This window comes from Plasmodium brasilianum, chromosome 10, assembly GCF_023973825.1.
Source record: "Plasmodium brasilianum strain Bolivian I chromosome 10, whole genome shotgun sequence".
Taxonomy (NCBI): Eukaryota; Apicomplexa; class Aconoidasida; order Haemosporida; family Plasmodiidae; genus Plasmodium; species Plasmodium brasilianum.
Genome location: NC_090123.1, coordinates 1,953,289 through 1,976,475, shown reverse-complemented (window position 1 = coordinate 1,976,475; position 23,187 = coordinate 1,953,289). Strand labels below are relative to the sequence as shown.

Sequence of the window (23,187 nt, the reverse complement as noted above, 5' to 3'; positions counted from 1 at the left end):
TATTCATTTTCCGTTTTTACACTCGTATTTGTACTTCCTCCGTGCTTACTACGAATATGCTAATTAAAACCTTGAATAAAAATCTTTAATAAAAGTAATAAAAAATACATATGTAACTTAGACGTGATATAATCTGGTTAGTTTTGAGACTAATTTGTTGTTCATCTAAATAATTTAAGCAATATCATGTTAAGATGATCTATCAAACATATATTTTCTTCTCCTCTTCTTTAATTACATCCCTGAGTTAAATATCTGCTTCAATATATTTTATGCATTGGTGTTCTACTCCCCTGATATTTATAAGAATTTTATGATTTGTCTCATTCTTTGATGTAAGCATAAACTTTCTCTCACATGTATACATATGCAGTGGGGTATCATAAGATCCTACTGTGAGTAAAAACACATAAATATATACCTAGTATGCAAATGTTTTTATATATGTGCGCATATATGTATTCGTATATGTATTTACGCGTATATATATGTATGTACATATATGTTCATATGCATATGTGCGTATATATATACATGTGTACATGTACGTATGTGTTCATGTAGGCGCATATGTACTCCCAGTGAGGACTTTTCAATATAAACATGATATCATATGTAAGAAAGCTAGTATATATAATTTATTAGAGTTATATTCATAAATAAGCATTCACTTATGAATAATACTTCATATGAATATACAAACATATTATCTCAACTTTGCACTCAAATTATTTCATTTATTTATACGCATTAAATTACTTTCCGACAACAAATATATTATCCAATTTACTTTGTTTTAAATGGTTCATGTACAAATAGGTGACTTCATAAAAGTACATTTCTTATGGAATTTCATTATTTGGCTCGCCTTCTATTGTGAGGATAACACAAAAAAAATTTACATATGCTCGTATGAAGCTCAGTCATAATAAGAAATAGATGGAATGATTAAGGTGGAAACGATAAAGCATTCCATGTAAAATGCATTTAATTTCATTTATTTGTTATAAATTTTTAATATTCTCTTCTTTTATGAAGAGATAATTCTTGGTTTAATACTTTTAATGATATTGTCAAATATGTTAAAGTGTTTTAGTACTTATAAAAACAAATATTCATTCTATGTAATAGATATATATAAATGTTGATATATGTAAAATGATAGATCATTCTATGGAAAGTCTATATATATGTGTATATCTTTATGCACATACGTAAGTACACATTCATCTGTACAGTATAGCAGCATGACTTATAAAAATTCTTCGAAAATGTTTTTCAATTCTTATGTTACCATTTCCAAAGATTGTACATAATTATAGATTTATTTTCATGTTTTTTCAATTTCATATATAAATAAGAAAGTAAAAATAAAATAAAACATATTTTCAAACTTTTACACTTCCTTTTTGTTTTTTTCTTTCATGCCCGTTTTGCATTTGTCATTTATGTTAATATTTATCTTTTTATTGTAGAAAACATCTTATCAATTGCTTCCTTAAAAAGGTAAACATGTTAAAAAAAAAAAAAATTTTGTTTAAATGTGCGTTATACTTATATATTTATTATTATACATTACCATACTTTATGATTTTTTTCTTTTTATATTTTTTTCTTATTTTCATTTGTTTTCGTAGCGTATTTTCATAGATTTATCAATCATTGTTTTCCTTATTTTCCATCCTATCCTTTCTTAAATTAACTTTTTTTTACTAAGAATAAGTTCTCCTAATATAGATATATGTAATATAAAAAAAGGAATTCGTATTTTTCATTATTTTCATATGCATATTATTACAATGTACATATTCTTAACTACTTCAATTATTCTTTTTTTTATGTTTTTTTATTTATAAAAGAACAATCGGTAAATAAGTAAAGATACTATTAAAAGTAATACACAAGCATGAAAAAACAGAATAAGTTTGACATTTATAATTATACATATCAAAACAATTATTATAACCGTTCATTAATATATTGACTATTCAGTAACTTTGTTGAAATGACAAAATTCAAATACAATTTTTTCTTAGATTTAATAATTTTTTCATAAAGTCATACTATTAATATTTAATAATTGTTTATTTTATAACCTTATCTTCTGAAATAATAATTCTAAAAAATAAAATAAATAAAATAATATTATAAAATGTAGATAAAAGAAAAACTGAAAATTTGAAGAAAAGAAAATTTTAAAAATATATTTATATATATACATTATACTAATTACACATATATATATGTAAACATATGAAAGGATTTCCAAAATAGTTAATAAAATGAAAAATAAAACTAAAAATATAGACTGCAGAAACTAAAAAATTAAACAGTGTCTATATAATACAATGAACAGAAATTTAAATATATACAAAAGTGCATATATAAAAAAGAATGAAATAAGCAATAAAAAGAAGAAAAAAATTCAATGTTGGAACTAAATCCTGATTTTTAAACTTATAAAAGAAAAATTGATAAAAAAAAAAAAGTTTTTTTTCTATATTGTATCAAATATATATTCTGAAATTTATTGTTACATTTAAATACTGAAGTAAATAATTATACTATTAAAAATGTAATTTAAATGTATAACTTTTTTTTATTATATTATAATATATTATAGTTAATTCTTTTATTTAATCAGAATATTATATGTTGTTAACTGTATACATATTATTTTAATGGCACATAATATAATATGTATATAATATATATCCGCTTATTATATAATGCAAAAATAAAAAGTATGAATACATATAAAGATTCATAAAACATGAAATAAATTACTATTTGATACCTTAGTAACTATAGATACATCGTTTTTTCACTGATTTTTATATTTATTTATTTATTTTTTTTTTTATATATTTGTTTTCTTTATTCTAATTTTTCTAAATTATAATCCTTTATAAATAAAAATAGAAAAAATCTAATTTTTTTTTTTTTTTTTGTTCTTAATTAAAATATCTTACTTGCTTTACTTAATATATTATTTTTTTTTAAATGGTGAATTTTATAAAATATAAAACATTATCTTCACTTTAAAAATATTTTAGATGAATATATAATGTTTGTGCATTATTATAATGCATTTTATCCAATAAAATTAAATACACTAAAAATAATAATAGAAGCAATTTTTCGTTCATATAATATAAATAAAAAATTTATATAACTATTACTCTTGGCGAAATATCATGAATAACAAGCATAAAAAAAAAAAAATATTAGACTACTTAAATTATAAATATGATAAATAATAATATCTTAATTATAGTATTTTTAGAATTATATATTCTGTAAATTCCGTATAATGGTTAAATAAGTAAAGCAAAAGTGACTTTACATATGGCATTCTATGCATATGAATTTTATCCTAGTTTCACTGAATTTTAATATTTAACAATTACAAAAAATTATTCAAAATTTTCTATAAATTACCCTTAATAATAAACTTATATTTCCTTGTATTTCTACAATTTTCTTCAACACCTAGGATTTAATTGTACCTATTAATTTATTTCTTGACCAACTATTAATATGAAGTATGTAAAACTTTTTTAACAGCTTTTACGATTTCACAGAATATTTTTATAATTATGCATAACCAAAATGAAAGTTAAAAATTTATACATATTTTTACAATTATGTACTTAAATTTAGTGCGAACAATGTAAGAGTAAACATAATAATAGTCCTAACATGATATACAGGAAACAAAAGTACTTTAATATATTTCAAAGCAAAAATTTCCGTAAAATTTCAAATAATAATATATGGTCTTCTCAATTTTTAGATCGTTCCCAATTAATCATGTATTAAATAAAACATAATTCTTTCTGTTTCTAAATATAATTATTTCTTATAATATATGGAAATATAGAAAAGAAAAAGCATGTTACCACAGAAGATTAGTCCATATATATTCATGTACATACATGTTACATTCATAGAAATAAATATTTTAATAAAATATAATAATATTTAATATTATAAAAAAAAATATATAGACAGTTCTTATTTAAATTCATAAAAGTAATATATTCACATTTTCTATGCAAATATTTCAATATATACTGGTCATATTCACCTAGAAACTAAGTATACAGATACAACAATAAACATTTGCATGTATTATTTAAATTATTAAAAGATACTTTTTAAATGTATACAGTTATGATAGCTAAAACATATATTAATACTGTACAATAAATTTCATGAGAATCTATGAAAAATCAAATTTAATAAATGAAATTATTTATTAAATTTACTCTCAAAACTATCGCATACAGAACTTTACATTTTATATATAATTAATTATATATTATAAAAAAAGTAGAATAACATTTTAATATAACGTATCAAGAAATATGTAAGAAATAAAACAATATTTTGTACTTATAAATTATATACAAATAAATATTTCATATTTCACTTTTATTTTGTTCAAGGAATAATAGTTATTAATTTAAAAATATTACTAATTGTTAATTAATAAAATATATATATTTATACACATATTAAATTAACATTAACACTATAAGTAAAACACTTATAAACAAAAAATATAACAACATTTTATGCATAAACATCTACATAATAATGTATAATTGTAAAGAGTATATGTTTATTTTCATAAACCTTAATGATAATTTTTTTTTATATAAATGTATAACACATATTTACATATATATTATTACAGAAAAACAAAGTTAGAAAACCAAAGCAATATAAAACATTTATCTATTAATATAATATTACATTTAATTTATTATGCTAATACTATAAATATATAAAGAAGAAAAATATTTATATAGTTTATTTATTTATAAATTTTCAGTATAATATATATTTTATTAAATTTTCCAAAATATAATTAACACCTTATTTATGAAAAATTAAAATGAATTAAATGACATTACACCTAAATTTTATTCTGAAGCTTTTATAATTCATAAGTTATTCAACAATTATAAATAAACCACAATTATAAGGATATTATTTTATTATATATTACTTTTATACAATTAAAACGAAAAATAAAAAAAATCTTTTTAATACGGTAATCTAATAAATATATAATTTAACATACTTATCAAAAAAGTTGTTTTATAGTGAATATATCTTTTTGAAATAATTATACTATTACATCATTACAATGAATACAAAACAATGCAAATTCGTTTTTAAGTTAAAAATAATGATACATTTTATTAAAGGTTTTATCAAATAATAAATTTAAACAGTATTTTATTGAAATACAAAATATATCATTTTTTATAATTCTAGTATAAAATAACATGAGCATTTAGTACAATTATATATATTGTTTTATTATATATAAATTTTATAGAAAAAATATAAAACATTTCATAGAAGTCATTTTCTCTATATAAATATATATATTAATTATAATGTTTCATTAAATTATGGCAATACATTATAATACACATTAAAAAAATTTATAACTTTTAAATAAGCAAAAAACAGAGAATATATTTTTTTATTGTTACAAATTATTTAGGCTAATTTAATTATAAACATCTATTAAATGTAAACAAATAAGGTATGCTCATTAAGCGCAAAACAAAAGATATTATAGATATCATTTCATACTAAAGATTCATTTACCCCAAAGAAACGTATTCCTTGATTTATATTTTACCTATTCCTATATTTAATTTTTTGATATTTTTCATTATTTCTTAAGATCGTATAAATCACTACTGTAAGTATAATTGATAAAATAACGATGACTACACTATATAATATTATACTCATTTCACAAACCTTTAATACCTTATCGAGGTCATCATAAAATACTGGAAGTAATTCTACGAGTTTCCCCCTTATTCCTTCCACCACACTATAACGATGAGATATGGGGTATCCTAATCCTAGCAAGATAAAAAGACAAATAATAGGAACTCCAAATCCGTATCATCTAAATACTATTTTCTATAAACTTATATATATAATTCTCCTCCTTTTTTCAATAAAATTATAGTAATGTTTTTTTTTTATCCCCATTTTTTCAAAATGAAAATGTTTTCTATCAAATATTCCACTATTATAATCACCAATTTCTGTATAGTATGCACCTTATTTAATAAATTTATATTAGATCATTTGTTTTTTTCCTTCTTCTTATCTTCATTATTTAGCATATCATCCTTTAAACTCAAAATATATGAATCTTTAGTTTGTTTATATTCTACTAGAAATTCATAATTTACTGGACATAACTTTTCACAAAGGTTACAATTTTCATACAATTAATTGTTAAAAATATCTTAACAAAATAAATTTTAGATACTTCTTATTTAATAAAATCCATAATTTAACAGAATAAAATAGTATTAAAAATATTAAAATACGTAAAATAAGAATAATTCAAATATTATTAAATAATATTATTATACCGTATCATTATAAAAATGACAATACCAAGTTTTAAGCATAAACATAGCAATTATAATAATAATAATTGACTTAGTTTTATTTTCCATCTTACAAATTTTCAATATCCCCATATATTCGGTATGCAATGTACTAATAATAATATTGTATACTTCTAATTATAAGGGGTGCTATATGAATAAAAAATTTTAATTTATTATTTTTAAATAATTAGTAAAATTTATATAACTATAGTAAACTTTAACACACATACAAAGTAAAATAACCTTAAAAATATATTATTTCATTATCATTATAACGTTCCTTAAAAGAAAACTGAATTTCAATAAAATAGAGTAATTTTAACTGATTCAAAAACATTTAAAATATATAATTTAATTTTTTTTACTCTAGTGCATTAATTATATAATTCTTTTATTAATAATATTCACAATTAAGAAATAAATATGGAGCTTCTTATAATATATATATATTGAGTTTATATACTATAGAAAATGTAGAGAATATGTATAATAGATTTCTCTAATTTTAAGATGATAATTACTAATTTTAATGTGCTATTCTATTAATAATTCTAGTATTATAAACATGGTATATTGTAAAAATTAGTTATATTTAATAAAATATTAATTTTAATAATAATAAATGTAAAAAGCAACATTTTGTTTTATATAATTTAAAATATATGTATTAATTATTCCTCAATAACATAGAATAAATTATAATGCATTATATATTTAAAAAACCTTATATATATAGTAATACTTAATATACGAAAAAATATATATTCTTCAAGCATACAAGGACTGATATTTCTACTTATGTACCATAATATTTGAAAATAAAAAATTTTAATTAAGTTTAATTTATCTTATTACTAATGAAGTAGTTTCACTTTAACTTAAGATTTTAATTTTTTTTTTATTAACTACATATATTTAGAAGATATACAGATATAGTAAAAAAAAAACAAAAAAAAAAATTGGAAGATTAGAGATATATTTCTATAAAATTATTTGCATATAATTTCATTAATTTAAAAATATAACAAATAAAATAATTTTATTTAAAATATATTTGTATCAAATCAGAATGAATAACAATATAATCTTCTAAAATATATGATTTAGATGTTCATCCTTTACTAATTTTATGGAAATATATTAATTTTTATTTATTCTTTTAAAAATATATAAAGTACACATTTTAAAGGTTCGGAATAAGGGATTAACTTAAATATATAAATAAATAATATTTTATTAAAAAACCCTTTAACTGCAAAAATATTTCATTTAAAAATATTTCGATTTCTTATGTATTATGGGAAAATGGTAGTAATTACAAAAATATTGCACTAACAAAAATAATTGTAACAATTTGAAATATGGCCTTTCAATATTGGTCTTAAATCACAATATTTTCCAAGTAAATATATAATAAACTTAAAATGGAAAAAAAAAGAAAAATTTTATATACTATTTTTAAATTTCCAAAAAAAAAAAAACATTTACAGAAATTAAAATTATTATATTTTTACTTTTTTAAAATATAAATTATTTGCCTTATGATATTCATTAAGGTTTTTTCTTAGTTTCTTCTACTTTTTCTCTCTCTTTTGTAACATTTAATATTTACTCATAGTTAATTTTTATATATATTATACAAATTAATTTATATCATGAATTTATGGTAATCCACATATAATATATTAAAAGTTTTTTAACTATAAAATAAAATTGTTCCATATATATAAATAAAAAATTTTCAATTTTAGCACCATTTGACTTTTCTAAACAACATTTATAAATATTTTCTTAAAACTAATATCTATATTTTACTAAATTATTTGTACGTTTCTTACATTAATAAGTTACATACTTATACATTAATTTCCAAGTAAAATATTTAATTTTCATTCTTATAATGTATATATATCTCAAATATAATGTGTAAATTTCCGTTTATATATATATACATAAATTTTAAATATATTCCAAATTACATCTTTTTTATATTTAATAAAGTATATTATCAATTTTTAATTTGTGCAAATAACACAAGCTAAATATAAAACAGTATTAAATTTCAGTTTTCAGTATAATATTTTTATAGTTTCATCACTTATATATTCCAATATCCACAAAAAATAAAATATTCAAACAAATATTCTATTTTTATATATAATATGTATTATTTATCTAATTTAAAACATTAATTATTTTAATAGGATTATGTTTATACATTTCTACAAAAACATATATTTTAAAAATTTCCACTTTTTTATATTTTTAATGCTAATTATTTGTTATACTACCTCTATAATTCAATATATATGTATTCTTCACATCTATAATGAAAAATATATTTGTTTATATAATGATCACTTAAATAGATATACTACACAAAATGCAATAAACTTTGAAAATAATTTAAAAATATTTTAAATAAATATAATTCTCGTATAAATCGTATTACCAAGAATAACTGGGTACAATTCTTAAACGTTGTCAATGAAGTCCAAGAACTTTTTCAAATACAATGAAGTTTATTTCTCTTAAAAACTTTACATACTTATGTATTCTTTCACATTGATCAACTTCTCACTCTAATTGTCGTAAATTTAACTCTTCATTTCCAATAATTATATAAATATTTATGGTAGTATGTTAAATATTTTTTCTTTTTATACCACAATATATTATTTCAATTAAAATTGAGAATGTTTTTTTTCAATCTCTTTAATCTATTTAGAATGAAAATTATTGTTGCATATGTTTTGTAGCTAGGAACAAATAAGTTTATAACAATTTTTTTTACTTCATTTAGACTTTGGTTTTATCTTAAACGAGAAGAAATAAGAATATGTTTAAATATATAAACGAGAAAATAGAAAAAAGAGCTACAAAGAGTTCTAAAAATAAGCAAACATATTTGGCTAAGATAAGGTATCATATAACATACCATAGTGTAAAAAATTATAATATATAAATTCTCAATAATAGATATATTCTCTCATATAATTTATGATAAAAAAAATAAATGAAATATATTTTGAAAAAATAAGAAAATGAAAAATGTTCAAATACATTTTCTTAGGAATATTATAACACAAATAATAATATAAAGAAATATTCTAATTGAATCATAGAGATTTCATACAAAAAAAAAAACATGTAAAATGTTTAAAAAGTTCGAAAAAAAAAAATATATGAAATTACAAAATAAATATTTTATGGATACCTATATTGTGAAGAAGATACATAAAAAGTAGAAAAATACGATAATATTGATTACATTAACAATATTAATACTAAAGATTAGAATAGTAAATATATATAATATTTATTATCAGAAATATATTTATATAATATATATATACTTATATTGATATGCATCCTAAAGAGCAATTCAATAAGTGTATATGCATGACAATACCACTAGGTATAGTGGATAAACAGGATTTTTATTATATTGTATGAAAATGATTATAATAAATATATGACATATATTAATGTAGTATTACAAAATAAATGATGATTCCTTTACTATAATATCTAAACTGTAGGGAATTTAATAAATTATGTTAATCTATAATTGAAATATATAGTATATAACATAATTCGTTAATGAAAAAATGGTTACAACAATTTTATTAAATCCAGTAAAATTAAAAAATACTAATTAAAATTTAACAATAATATCACATAAATAACATTTACATAATGTTAATATATATAATTTATTGTATTATTAGTGAAATCATATATAAAAACAAGTTTGTTTTGCAGTATCAAGTAATTCTATATTTATGTATTCTGCTAAAAGAATATTTGTAAAATGAATATGTATTTATCATCAATATAAAGTTTATCTTAACACTTATCATACATATTTTTTAGGTATATTTTTATTTTAATAATATACCTATAATTATGAATTACCTTCTAATATAATATTATCTAAAAAATATTAATTGTAAGTGACTAGTTATAGTAATTTACATGATAGTTACTTCTTTGTGAATATATACATATTAGATGCAAAAAAGTTAGAATATCGTAATTAAAGAAATTATGATTGTTATATAAGTTTACTTTTATTTATATTTTCAAATATATACTGCGCTTTTTTATATGTTTCTATTTCAATTTTATTATTGTATTTGTGTATGAAAATTTTACTTAGGCAAAATATCTATATTAATATTAAATATTATTTTTAAGTAAATATTTTAATTACAATACCATGAAGAAATATTCAGTAACACACATGAATAATTATTTATTTTATATTGCTTTTAAATAAATGTAATATGTAAACTACATATCACGCCATAATTTTAATCATATATTACAATGAAATAATTAAAAATATAATAAAAAAAAATTAAATTTTAAAACATTTATAAAATACAAAAAAACATAAAAGATGAAAAGAAAATAATTGATATTTCTTAGATTACAACTACTCTTATTTTTTCTTACAAAAATTAAGCTTTTAACACAATCATTTAAAACCTAGAAAAAATGTTGACTTAGAACTTAAAAAAAAATAAAAATAAATGAACTGTGTATGAATAAAAATGTAAAGGAGTAAAATAGAATAAAGAATATATCCAAATCCATTACAGTAGTGCATACTGATATACACAAAACATACATTAGTGATGAATGGGAATAATGAAAAGTAGAATTTTTGGAAATATGCCTATAAGAGTTCACAGAACAGCGAAGTTGAACCTATCATAATTTGACAAATGTAGAAGGAAGAATGAGAAATATTAACAGTAGCAATAAAATTGAGAAATAAAATATTTTATGCAATAAAAAATTAGAAAGACATAGAAATCATTCTAAAAGACTAGAAAAATTAGATTGGCTTAATAATTAGAAAAATAAATGGAGAGAAGTAAAAGCTTACATAAATTAAATGAAAAAATTAAAAAAGAAATCATTGAATGAAGTTTAAAAATTTCCATTTCTAGAAAAAGAAAAATATATATGTTGATCGAGTATATCAAAAAAGGCCATAATTATAGAATAGTATTTGGAAGAGGATTCATTTACGGGGCGAACACAGAAATTTCTAAGCATTTCATATCTATAAAAAAAGGAAGATCCTAAAAGTAATGTATCATTAATAAATATAGCAATATTGGAACACAAAGTAAATTATAAAGAATTATATAAAATAAAAAATTACTAGTATAACTGTGTATATTTATAGTAGTTTTGGAATAATTCAAAAAAGTAGAACATATAGAAAATAGGGAGTCATATTTGGATAGTTCCTTAAATAAATAGAAGACAAAAAAAAGTTTATATAGAAAATAACAGATAAAAAAAGATATTATTAAAACTAACAACAGAAACCTAGACAGTAGCATAAACAAGAAAATTCTTGCTTATATCTAAGAAAATTGTTTTAGAGAGGAACTATTAATTTTTATAAAAGAAGAATGTACATATCTAAATTCTATAGTTAATGATGAAACAGTATAAAAACCGATAAAATAGCAGAAAAATAAATTTTATAAATTCATATGTATACATCCAAAAAAACATTAGGATAACATTTAAAAGAAAACAGTTGCTATTGAAAAATATTTCTAAGGTTTTGTAATATCGGAAGGGAATGAAAAAGAGGAGGAGTTTTGTAAAGTAACTATTAATATAAAGGAAAAAAGAAAGCATTAAATGCGATTATTAAAAAGAAGATATATCAAAAATATTCCTAATATATAAAAGGTTTTTTATTTCTTAAATCATATATATAAAGCATTTATTTTAATACTTTATTAAATAAAAATAGAAAGACTTTAATATATATACAAAAAATAATTAATATTTTTGTATTAATCATCTGAGTATCAATTCGCGATACATTAAGCAATATTTCTTGATTAAATATATAATAACTAACTTTTTCATTAAAATTATAGGATATTTTAAGTTAATAGCATATAATTTTAAAATTTATACTAATATCTTACATATATGTACTACATTAATTCATAATATTGAAAAGGTGATTGATACAGAAATAATACTAAGAGCATTAGAACACTACAAAGGAATTCATTTAATTACATATATATATATTATTCGTTAATTCTTTGTATTTTTTTCTTAGATTTTTAATTTGTATATACTTCCTTTAGGTAATAGATCATTTAAATTTTATAACTACATTAACATTATATTCTACATTGACAGGAATTTATTTTTAGTATAATTTATAATAATATTTTTAATGCACCGTGAAAAAAAAATTATTACATTCTTAATTTATTTTTTCTTTATATTATTCAACAAAGTTACTTGTTATATTGAATATTACTTTATAATATGTATAATCTAATATAAAGATTAATGATTTTATTTTTAACTGAATATCTAATTAAACAAATATATATATTCATTTTCGATTAATAACAATTACAAGCATAGGATACATAATTTATTTTCCAGAAATATAATGCACTTAATTAATTATATTATATATCTTAATTATAACACTATAGATTTGTAAAAAAAAAAATATATATATACTTCTCATGTATATCTTCTTTATATTGTATATCAAATATATGTTAATACGCATATCTATTGCTGACACGTAAAATGAATGTTCAAGATACATATAAATATATGTAAAACATAAATGTTATTATTAAATTAATTGAAAAAAACAAATATAAAAATGGAAATAGATTTAATATGTATACTAAATATTTAAAAATATGCATATAATATTTTCTTTATTCGTAAAGTTTGATAATAGAAAAATGGAACATTTATTCATAAACAGTACATTATGTATTATTTTCTCTAATATAATATGAAAGTTGATAACATATTTAAGTATCAAAAAGCAAAATATAGTTAAATTAGAATTTCTTATTTTTTTTTTAACAAAAATATTTAAAACATTTCAGAATATATTATTTTTTTCTTACCCTTTATATTATTTTTTTTTATGCAATATATATTATATTGGAAGAATGAAAAAATAATCTTAAATTACTTTTTATAATTAAATTTTTTTATTACATAATAAATTATAGAAAACTTAATTTTTATTTCTCAGAGATTTTTTAAAAACTAATTTTATTACATATTAATATATCACATTTAGATTAGAAAAGTGATGTGCGAAATTATTATTCTTTCGAAATTTCTTCTACATTTATTCTTTCTATGTAATAAATCATACGTTTTTCATTTTTGCCTTATAAATTTTACAAAGTACTTGAATTTAACTTAGTTATTAATTTCATTATACGTATAATATATTTCCAATAAATATTGCTTGTTCATGTACTATGACGATTAATTAAATTAGTTATATATGATAGTTAATATAAATGATTATATATGAACATAGTGACATTTGCTAGAATATAACAAACCATAGATTATCACATATTTCTAAATATAGTAATTTCTTAATTCCCTATTATTATTTTGATTAATATTTTTTTAAAATGAAATCTTTACGTACACATACATATCAACATCCCATAAATAATAATATTAAAAATTTAAATCTTTAACACCTTATATATATTCTATTTTAAATAATCACTATACATAAATTTTTGTTATATACATGTTAGTTCTAATATTTACTAATTTCTTAGTTATTATTTCGTTCTAATTATATTATAGATAAAAATGTGTATTAATTTAATTAATTTCTTTTTCAGATAATACAAGATGTTAATATTTTATATATATAATTTAAGGTGATAGTAACCCTCGTAAACTCTGTTTCATCATCAATAACTATTTATAATATGATACCCAGGTTAATAACCAATAAATCACATTACATTGTAATAATCCTTTGTTCATATTATTGACATGTAATAAAATTCAGTAACTATTATACAGGACTATATTTAAAAGTATAAACATACATAAAATTTAAAAAAATTATTCATTATAGAACTTCACAAAAAATATTTTTACATACTATACAAATTTATTATTCTTAAAAAATAAAAATTCTGTTCAAATTTTATATATATGTATGTACAAAAGGAGGTAATTAAAAATAGTAATTTAAGATTCATTATAAACATAATAAATGTAAAGAACAGATATGAACATTTTATTTATACATATATTATACGGAATAAACATTTAATAAATAAGGAATATGTTTATAATGTTCTAATAACTTTAACTAAATATTACTATATAAAGAAATTTGAAAAAGTATTAATAACATTTTAATAACATATTGTAAAAACAACATGCACAATTTGAACTGCCACTATTTTATTACATGTAAAGTTAATACGTTTTCTTAGTTAATAATAATGTTAATTTTATTTCTATATTTTTACTTAATGAAGTCTTTTTTTTTCTTTAGTTAGTTTAATTTTGTTGCTAAATTATTTAAAATACCTAATAATTGAATTTTACAGAAACATTAATGTCTAAACTATTTATACACAAAATATTTTATAATATTTTTAACATTTGTATATTTATTAGTTTTTTTTTTTATTACATTTTCTTAATTTTATAGGAGGAATTCAAAAAATAATATTTTTTAAATACTTACGTTACATTTTATTTTATATATTTCATTATTAAAAGGTTTTAATTAATATTACAAGAACTATGTTCCGAGGAAACATAAACAAAATTACGTTTTACTTTATTTAAAAAATAAAATTTCATTATATCTTAAATGGTATAACAATAAATGTAACTTCAAATAATATATATTTTATTATTAACATGCCATTAAACATTTTTTCATAAACTATATAATAATGTTAATATTGTGTGTACTTTATGGTATTAATTAAACTCTTTTAATTTTTTTATCCATATCATATATATATATATATATATATATATATATTGTTATTCAAATTATTATTTTTAATAAAAATTATTTAAAAATCTTTTCATATGTCAATAATAAGAAGATTTCAATATATATTTCATCATTATAATCGTAATGAAGAAATTTTAAATGACAATTTTCCAAAGACTAGTATATATAAAGTATGTCATGTAATTTTATTAAATATTATCCATTTTAATAAAGACATAATTGAAACATTTTAATAATACTTTTGTATAGTATAGAAACCAAAAATTTGAAATAAATTATTTGCAGATTACGAAATTTCAATTGTCATGCAATAATTGTATGTATTCTAATGTTTTTTAAAACTATTTCTATACATATTAATATAATTAATAATATATTTACACAAAAACTTTATTATCATATTTTTATTTAATGTACTTTTTAACTTACTGCGTTTGAATAAAATTTATATCTAAATATATAATAGTAACAATTTAAAATTGTTAAAGTAACAGAAAATAATAAAGAAAAATTATAACAAATCTTATATTAAATATTATCAAATAAATAACTGATAAAAATTTTGTTATCACAAGAAATTTTTCATCTAAAAATAAAATCGAGATGCCCATTCATCTAAATAATTTCTTTTATTTTATTATAATTTTATTATTTTCCCTATTAATATGGATATGCCACGATTCTTATGAGGTATGGTAGTTATTACATGCAATTACTTCTATGCAACTTTGTAAGCTTATTTTTTCTTTTTAAAAATTATATTTTATTCATATAAGAATATGGATGTTATCATAAATATTAAATAATCCCCCATATTTTTAGGACAATACCTCCGGAAAGTCATGGAATAATAAGATTTACTTAAATAATATATCAGATATAAACACAAAGAGATTATTAAGTGAAAGACAGATATAGGTTCCTTTAATTTATACAAATTCTTAAAAGAAAAGAAAACAAATATGACAAGTAAAAAAGAATATAATAATTTCAATAAATTAAATACATTATTTCAAAATAATGATATAAAAAAACGATTTAAATAAAAAAAGCAAAATTTGAAAATTCAAAAACCATCTAATACATTAAAATTTAAAGATAACTTCAAAAATTCCCTAAATTCAGAAGTCCATGATTATTTTGAAAAATTATTAAGAGAATCAAAAACACCTAATCAAACAAACAAATATATTTTAAAAGAAAAACGTTCATCGTTTATAACAAAAATATTAAAGAATATAGATGAAAAATACGAAAAATAAGTACAAAACGGATTAGATATGGAATTTAAAATGTACAATAATTTAAAAGGTATAACAAACCAAATAATTAAAAAAATGTACAAAGCTTTTATTCCAATTTTAACAACAAATGTGATTGTTTTTAAGCCTATCATAATTCCATTATATATATCTATATTCATGTTCTTTCCATTATTTTTTTTTACTTTAATTTATATTTATATTTGCTTATCTAAATATATTGACAATTTTAATGATAACAATACAAATGAGGATAAGGAATTTAAGTTTTTCTTAGGACTATATTAAATAATGTTACTTGTAAAAATTTATATTGAATTCATTTATTTTAATATAAATAACATTTTAGGTATTTAATAGTATATAGAAATTCTTGTTATGTATGTGCAGGTGAATTTATTCTTTTCAATTTTTATCTAAAAATATTCATTTAATGATATTTTTATATCAACCGGAATCAAATATATATAATTTATATTTTTTGTGTTTATTTATACAAATTAACTTTGCATAAATGATATAACAAAACGTAAAATTTTGAATTGGACACTTTTAATATTTTTTTTTTTATTATTTATATAGGAAAATCATCTATTTATAATAGTTTTAGTTATTTTCCCAAAGTTATATTTGTATTATTAGTTTCATTGTATTCGCAATTTTTTGTATCTACTCTTATATTTTTATTCCTATTTCGATACATATGTGAATTTTAAAAAATACAACATTATTATGTTTTATATTTGTCCTATACATGTTAATTAATTTATATAATTCGTACATATATGCTTTGTATATTAAATAATAAAATTTTGCCGAAAAAAACAGAATACTAGACATTAAAATGTATTAATTGCATATAAAAATTAAATTCATAATAATTATTAGTTAATGGATATATTGATTATTTAAAAGTTTTAATTTTTCCAATTATTTATTTTGATTGAAACAAAAGTTAATATGACATAAAATTATCTTTTATTATGAATAAAACGTAATTTTATGTTCACTTATTATGTAGAAGTATTACAATTAACAAAATTATTGTTTTTTTTTTTTTTTCCAAGTTTTACATAATGCTATTTCAGATATAGTTTTTTATTTTATTTTTTTTTACGTTTTAGGACTAAGTTCCTTTTTTTTTTATATATTTCACACAAAATTTATAGTTTTAATTCATAATAAAATTAATTCAATTCTTTTAATACATTTTTCGTATCATATATGCCTTTATATCATTATTAAAGTTATACCATTATCAAATTTACATTCCTAAAGGAATTTTATCCAAGGCTTCCTTATTAAAATAATTACCCAAAATAAAAAATATTAAAGTAAATATGAAATTTCATTATAGTTTTTAGATAAAAAAATTTATCCAGTTATTGTAATAAATATACATTATTGCAAAGATTATTTTTCCATTAAACTTTTTGTGACTATTGATTTTGCTTCCAAATAAACTCTAATATAGATAAAAAAACTCAAAAATAATAAAACAATAAAAGTATAATTTACCTTAGTGTAAGTCAATTATATCATTTCACAATACATTTTTTTATCTTATACATATATTTGATATATTCGATATATATGATAATTGAACATTAAATTAAGCCCTATATGTATATATATATAAGAAAAAAATATGAAGATTTTCAATGAATTCAGAATTAAACGATATAATATGCACCAATTTATAGTATAACGTTTATTGTTATTATTGAATTAAGTTACTATATTCTTATATTGCTTATCCAAATAGAATATACCATTGGGTTTATTTAGTGCTTAATGATATTGGATATACATATCATATTATGAAAAAAAATTTCATATTATTAGGAATTATTCATCCTTTATATCGCACATGAATTTTAACAATATTGTAGAAATTTTATGAAAATTCTAGCAATATATACTTTATTAATTTATTCCATTAGATATCTTTTTGTATAATGTAATGTTAATTTGTTCCATTACTTATTACTTATGTAAATAATAACACACATTAAATCATATCTAATATTTCATTGCTTATAATACTTTATTTATTATACATGCCTTTGTACATGTCTTTATTTATTTTATGTATTATTAATTCATATATAATTATAAACTTGTATAAAATGTGTTTTTATTAATGTAATATGTTGTTTCGTGCATAATAAAAAATAGAAAAAGCAATTATCCAACATAAAAATTTAAAAAAAGACGTTTTGGGAAAATGGATTTATAAATTAACGATAAAACATTCATGATAGTAAATAAAAATTTGTTTACATAATTTCTGTAAAATTATACTTTGATGTAATTACTCTATCTTTTTTATATTTTGTTTTTCTTAAATATATTATTTTATTAATAAATGTAAATTTAATAAATACATTTTTTTCATGTTAGATAATAAATAATACATTTTTTAGTAATGCAATAATTTATATTCTAGTAGTTATGTGTTTACTAAATACACATATTTACTTTATAAATATATATATATTAGATAACTTCATAATAAAATACAAGAAACGAAATATCTATAATAAAATTCTTAACGAATGAATTCATTATTTACATAAATATTCAAATAACTATGCTTATCTTTTTATGGATATAACAACTATTTTTTGTTCATTTTCTGCATATTTTTAAGTCCTGTTTAATATCGTATTAAAATAACATAATTCTATAAAAATAAAAAATTATTTATTAGCTTAATGAGAACTGATATTTCCAAATGATTAACAATCATATATAATTCTAAAACACCATGCTAAATAAAAATAAGTAAATTATTTAATATAATTATTAATATATTTTTTCTTATCATAACATGATATTTTATATTATGTTTAATAAAGTTTCTTAATAATGATATTTTAATAAAATATATTATTAATGTTTTATAATGTTAATGAACATTCCACTTTAATATCTAGCATAAATATACATCGTTCATCAAAACGTTGAAGCTTAATAGTTGTACAATAAAGAATTATTTAATATAAAATCACAAAAATTTAATAAAAGCAATATACTTTCTTTACCTTTTTAGTTATATTTCAAAAAATTAATACTTTTCTTTATAAACAAATTTTTATAAAGTATATATACTTCTTCATAGGTTATATGTTTACATGTATTATATATGTTCCTTATTATGAATATAATATCCAAAAAAAAAAATATATTATTAGTAATATCATTTTTTTTAATAAAATATTTAAATAATAGAATTCAAAATTTTATAATACATTAAGAAATTATGCATCGTAATGTTTAAAAGATATGTAGACTAAACATAAGATCAATGATAATTCTAAAACATACAATTAATTTAAAAAATAACGCAAAATACAAAACTTAAATTAAAATTATTTAAAAAACAAAAATTACTAAAAGAGAAAATATAAAATGTAATTAATTATATTTATTATTCCTTAATTATGTGTTGAAGATATTGCTTAATATTAATTTAATTTTTAATAATAATATTTATAAAACCATATAACTTGATATACTAAAATAAATTTTCACATTTAAAATAAAATTACTAATTCATAGTGACTGTTTGTTTATTTTATAAATTTTCCATATTATTAGTACATATTTTCCTTATATTATGAATTATATTATAACCATGGTAAGAAGCATTTTATTCCAATAATATTTCTACGTGACTAGTATTTAATTCCAAAGTAATACATAATATTTCAAAATCAGCTGAATGTAATATTAAAAAAAAAAAAAGAGCACTTAGTATAATATCTATTATTATGCTTCACATATGTGTGATATAAATATAATTGTTTTTCTCTCATAAATAATAAACACTCCTTTAATAAATACTATTACAATATATTCCTATTTGTTAAAAAATTACCATATATTGGACTGATAAAGATCTCATTTATATATTTTCATTTAGTAACTACGTATAAAAATGAAACATCATGTAAAAAATATAGTAAAATCTTTAATTTTATAAAATATATTACCTAAATATCAAAGAATTAAGTGAATAATAATATTATTTCTACTTCGGATTTAATTTTATTTAAATTATTATTATAAAATTTACAATGTGCTTAATTATTTAGATAATAAAAATATGTATTTTTCTTTTCTTCTATATAATTCGTTTAATATCAAATATTTAACATATCCTGAAATGACTAATACTATATGTGTACTCATATATATTCTCTATACAAAATAGGAAATTTTAATTAAAAAATAATAATATATTCTATCCAATTATGATATAAAGTGTTGACATAATAAATGTATATCCTTCATCCAATAAATACAAATTAAAAAATATTATTATTTTCGTAGATAATAAATAAAATATATACTTATTATTTTTTTAAAAAGAAATATAAATATATATTTATTTATTATATTATTGGAGTATCATTTTAATAAAATTTTAGTATATTCTGGTTATTTATACACTTTTTCTTAATAAAATACATTCATGTAATTAATATAGTCCGCTACAATAATACATAATTTTGAAATAAATTGATCCATACATATAATTATATATAACAAAAAATATATAATATATTACATTATATTACAGTTTTTTCCATTTCATCTATATGTATCTATAGATATAGAGTACAAATAAAAGTAAATAATTATCATATTTTCATAATTTATGATACATTAAAATATGTATTAATTGTTGAACTTATAAATATATGTTACAATTATAAAATTTAGGTATATCCTAGTATTTTAATATGACTAAAATAAATATAAACATAGAAATAATAAATATAGGTAAACGAATATTATCCAAATTGGCAATAACGTCTTCTCTTCCCTTTATTTATTCATTTTGTTTTTTTACTAAATTCAATTACTTCCAAAAAAATAGTTAAATTTAACTTAATATACTTTCGCAAAAAAATAATAAAATATATGACAATTCTAAAATAGTTTTATATAGAATAATAAGACAAACATATTTTCCTATCTTCACAATTTATATTTCTATCTTTTCCATCATAAAATCCTTCTAAGTACCCTGTTGAATCCAAAAACTTGTCTTTATTTTTACTTTTTACGCAACGAGAAACCTAGTATAAAAATAAATATATAAAAATCATAAAACTTGTATATTGTAATTATATTTTTTTAGAAATATGCATTATATAGAAGTTTATATAGTATACATTCCTTTTTAAATAGATATATTATTTACTTTATAAAATAAGAATAAAGTGAAAAGTACTCCTATGATCATAAATCCAAATGTTATTCCTTTGTAGAAAAAATCATTTAATAAATCATTAATGGTCATTTTAAATGAGTTCATTGTTTGGATTATAACGTCACGGTCAATAATTAAATTTTCTCGTAGTATTTTTGGATAATCATGAGGCAAACTATGAGTGCAACTTAACTTAGATAAGAGATTATACGGGTTATACTTTTCTTCACATTTAATATACGTTGTACAATCATTAGAATTATTTCCTGAATAATAATATGTACAGCATTTACGTATATGCTTTGCATATATTTTTTCAATATAATTTAAGTATTTGCAGCATTTATCTTTATCTTCTCCAACACAAAGTTTATTTTTTTCAATTCCGTCACATATTTTAAAATAATAATTTAAGTATATTTCTTCTTTCCATTCATCAAAATTACCATTGGAATAAAATATACAACTTTTACTCATTAGTTTATCGTAAACATAATGAATTATATTATAGATTCTATATATATCACATTTTTCAAAATTATTTTTACACACAGTATTGAATTTTTCCTTTATTTTTTTATATATCCAATAAGTGAAATAAGGACAGAAATCATAATTATTGATTTCTACATTTTTACTTTTAATATTACTTAAATAACTTACAATCGTTTTACAAAGTGCTTTTACATCCGTATCAATATTTTCATCATTATTCAGTGTTTCACAGTATTTATCATTTTCGCTTGTAACAGCATTTTCTTGAAAATTATTAAATTTTTTAAATTCTGGTAACTTTTTTAATATATATTCCTAAAAATAAAACAAAATGAATTCACTATGTAAATACATAAATTTTACTCTTAAAAAAGTAAAAAATTGTTATTTTTAATGAGACATGAAATGTTAAAATAAGCTTTAAATAGTTATTTTCATAAATATTAATAATATACTATATCATTGTCTTCTGAATTTTTCATTTTAAATTAGTTCAATTAAATGATTATAAATATAAGCAATATATATATATAAGATAACATCACATAATATACTGATTTATTATATATACTTCATATGCATTAGAAAAAGTGAATAATTATATTTTAATAATATTCTTTTTTTTAATAATAAAATTTCCATTATATTATTATTATATTATTACAACATAAAATTAACATTATTAATTTTGAAAAAAATTAAATGAATATTAGTTATACGGTTGTCATATTAATATATAATTTAATATATAAATTTGCTATCTAGTAAAATTTAATTTTATGAAAATTCTATGTATTTATTTTGAGGATACAAAGCAAAAAAAAAGTTATTTAAAATTCACATATATAAATCTCAAAATATATAAATGTTTTCATTAAATTATCCTATATGAATAAATAAATAAATAAATATATATATATATATATATAT

General features: G+C 18.1%; 2 protein-coding genes across 2 annotated transcripts; one reads left to right on the top strand and one right to left on the bottom strand.

Annotated features, from left to right (window-relative positions):
- Positions 1-15,879: 15,879 nt before the first annotated feature.
- Positions 15,880-16,538, top strand: MKS88_003458 (uncharacterized protein; the record flags this gene model as incomplete). The annotated part of the gene is made up of 3 exons (XM_067216550.1): positions 15,880-15,966; positions 16,099-16,177; positions 16,375-16,538. The coding sequence occupies 3 exons, from the start codon at positions 15,880-15,882 to the stop codon at positions 16,536-16,538; spliced, it is 330 nt and encodes a 109-aa protein (XP_067073186.1).
- A 4,952-nt stretch (positions 16,539-21,490) lies between these two features.
- On the bottom strand, positions 21,491-22,739 carry MKS88_003457 (PIR protein; the record flags this gene model as incomplete). Its single annotated transcript, XM_067216549.1, has 3 exons — positions 21,491-21,628; positions 21,784-22,572; positions 22,713-22,739. The coding sequence occupies 3 exons, from the start codon at positions 22,737-22,739 to the stop codon at positions 21,491-21,493; spliced, it is 954 nt and encodes a 317-aa protein (XP_067073185.1).
- Positions 22,740-23,187: the final 448 nt, after the last annotated feature.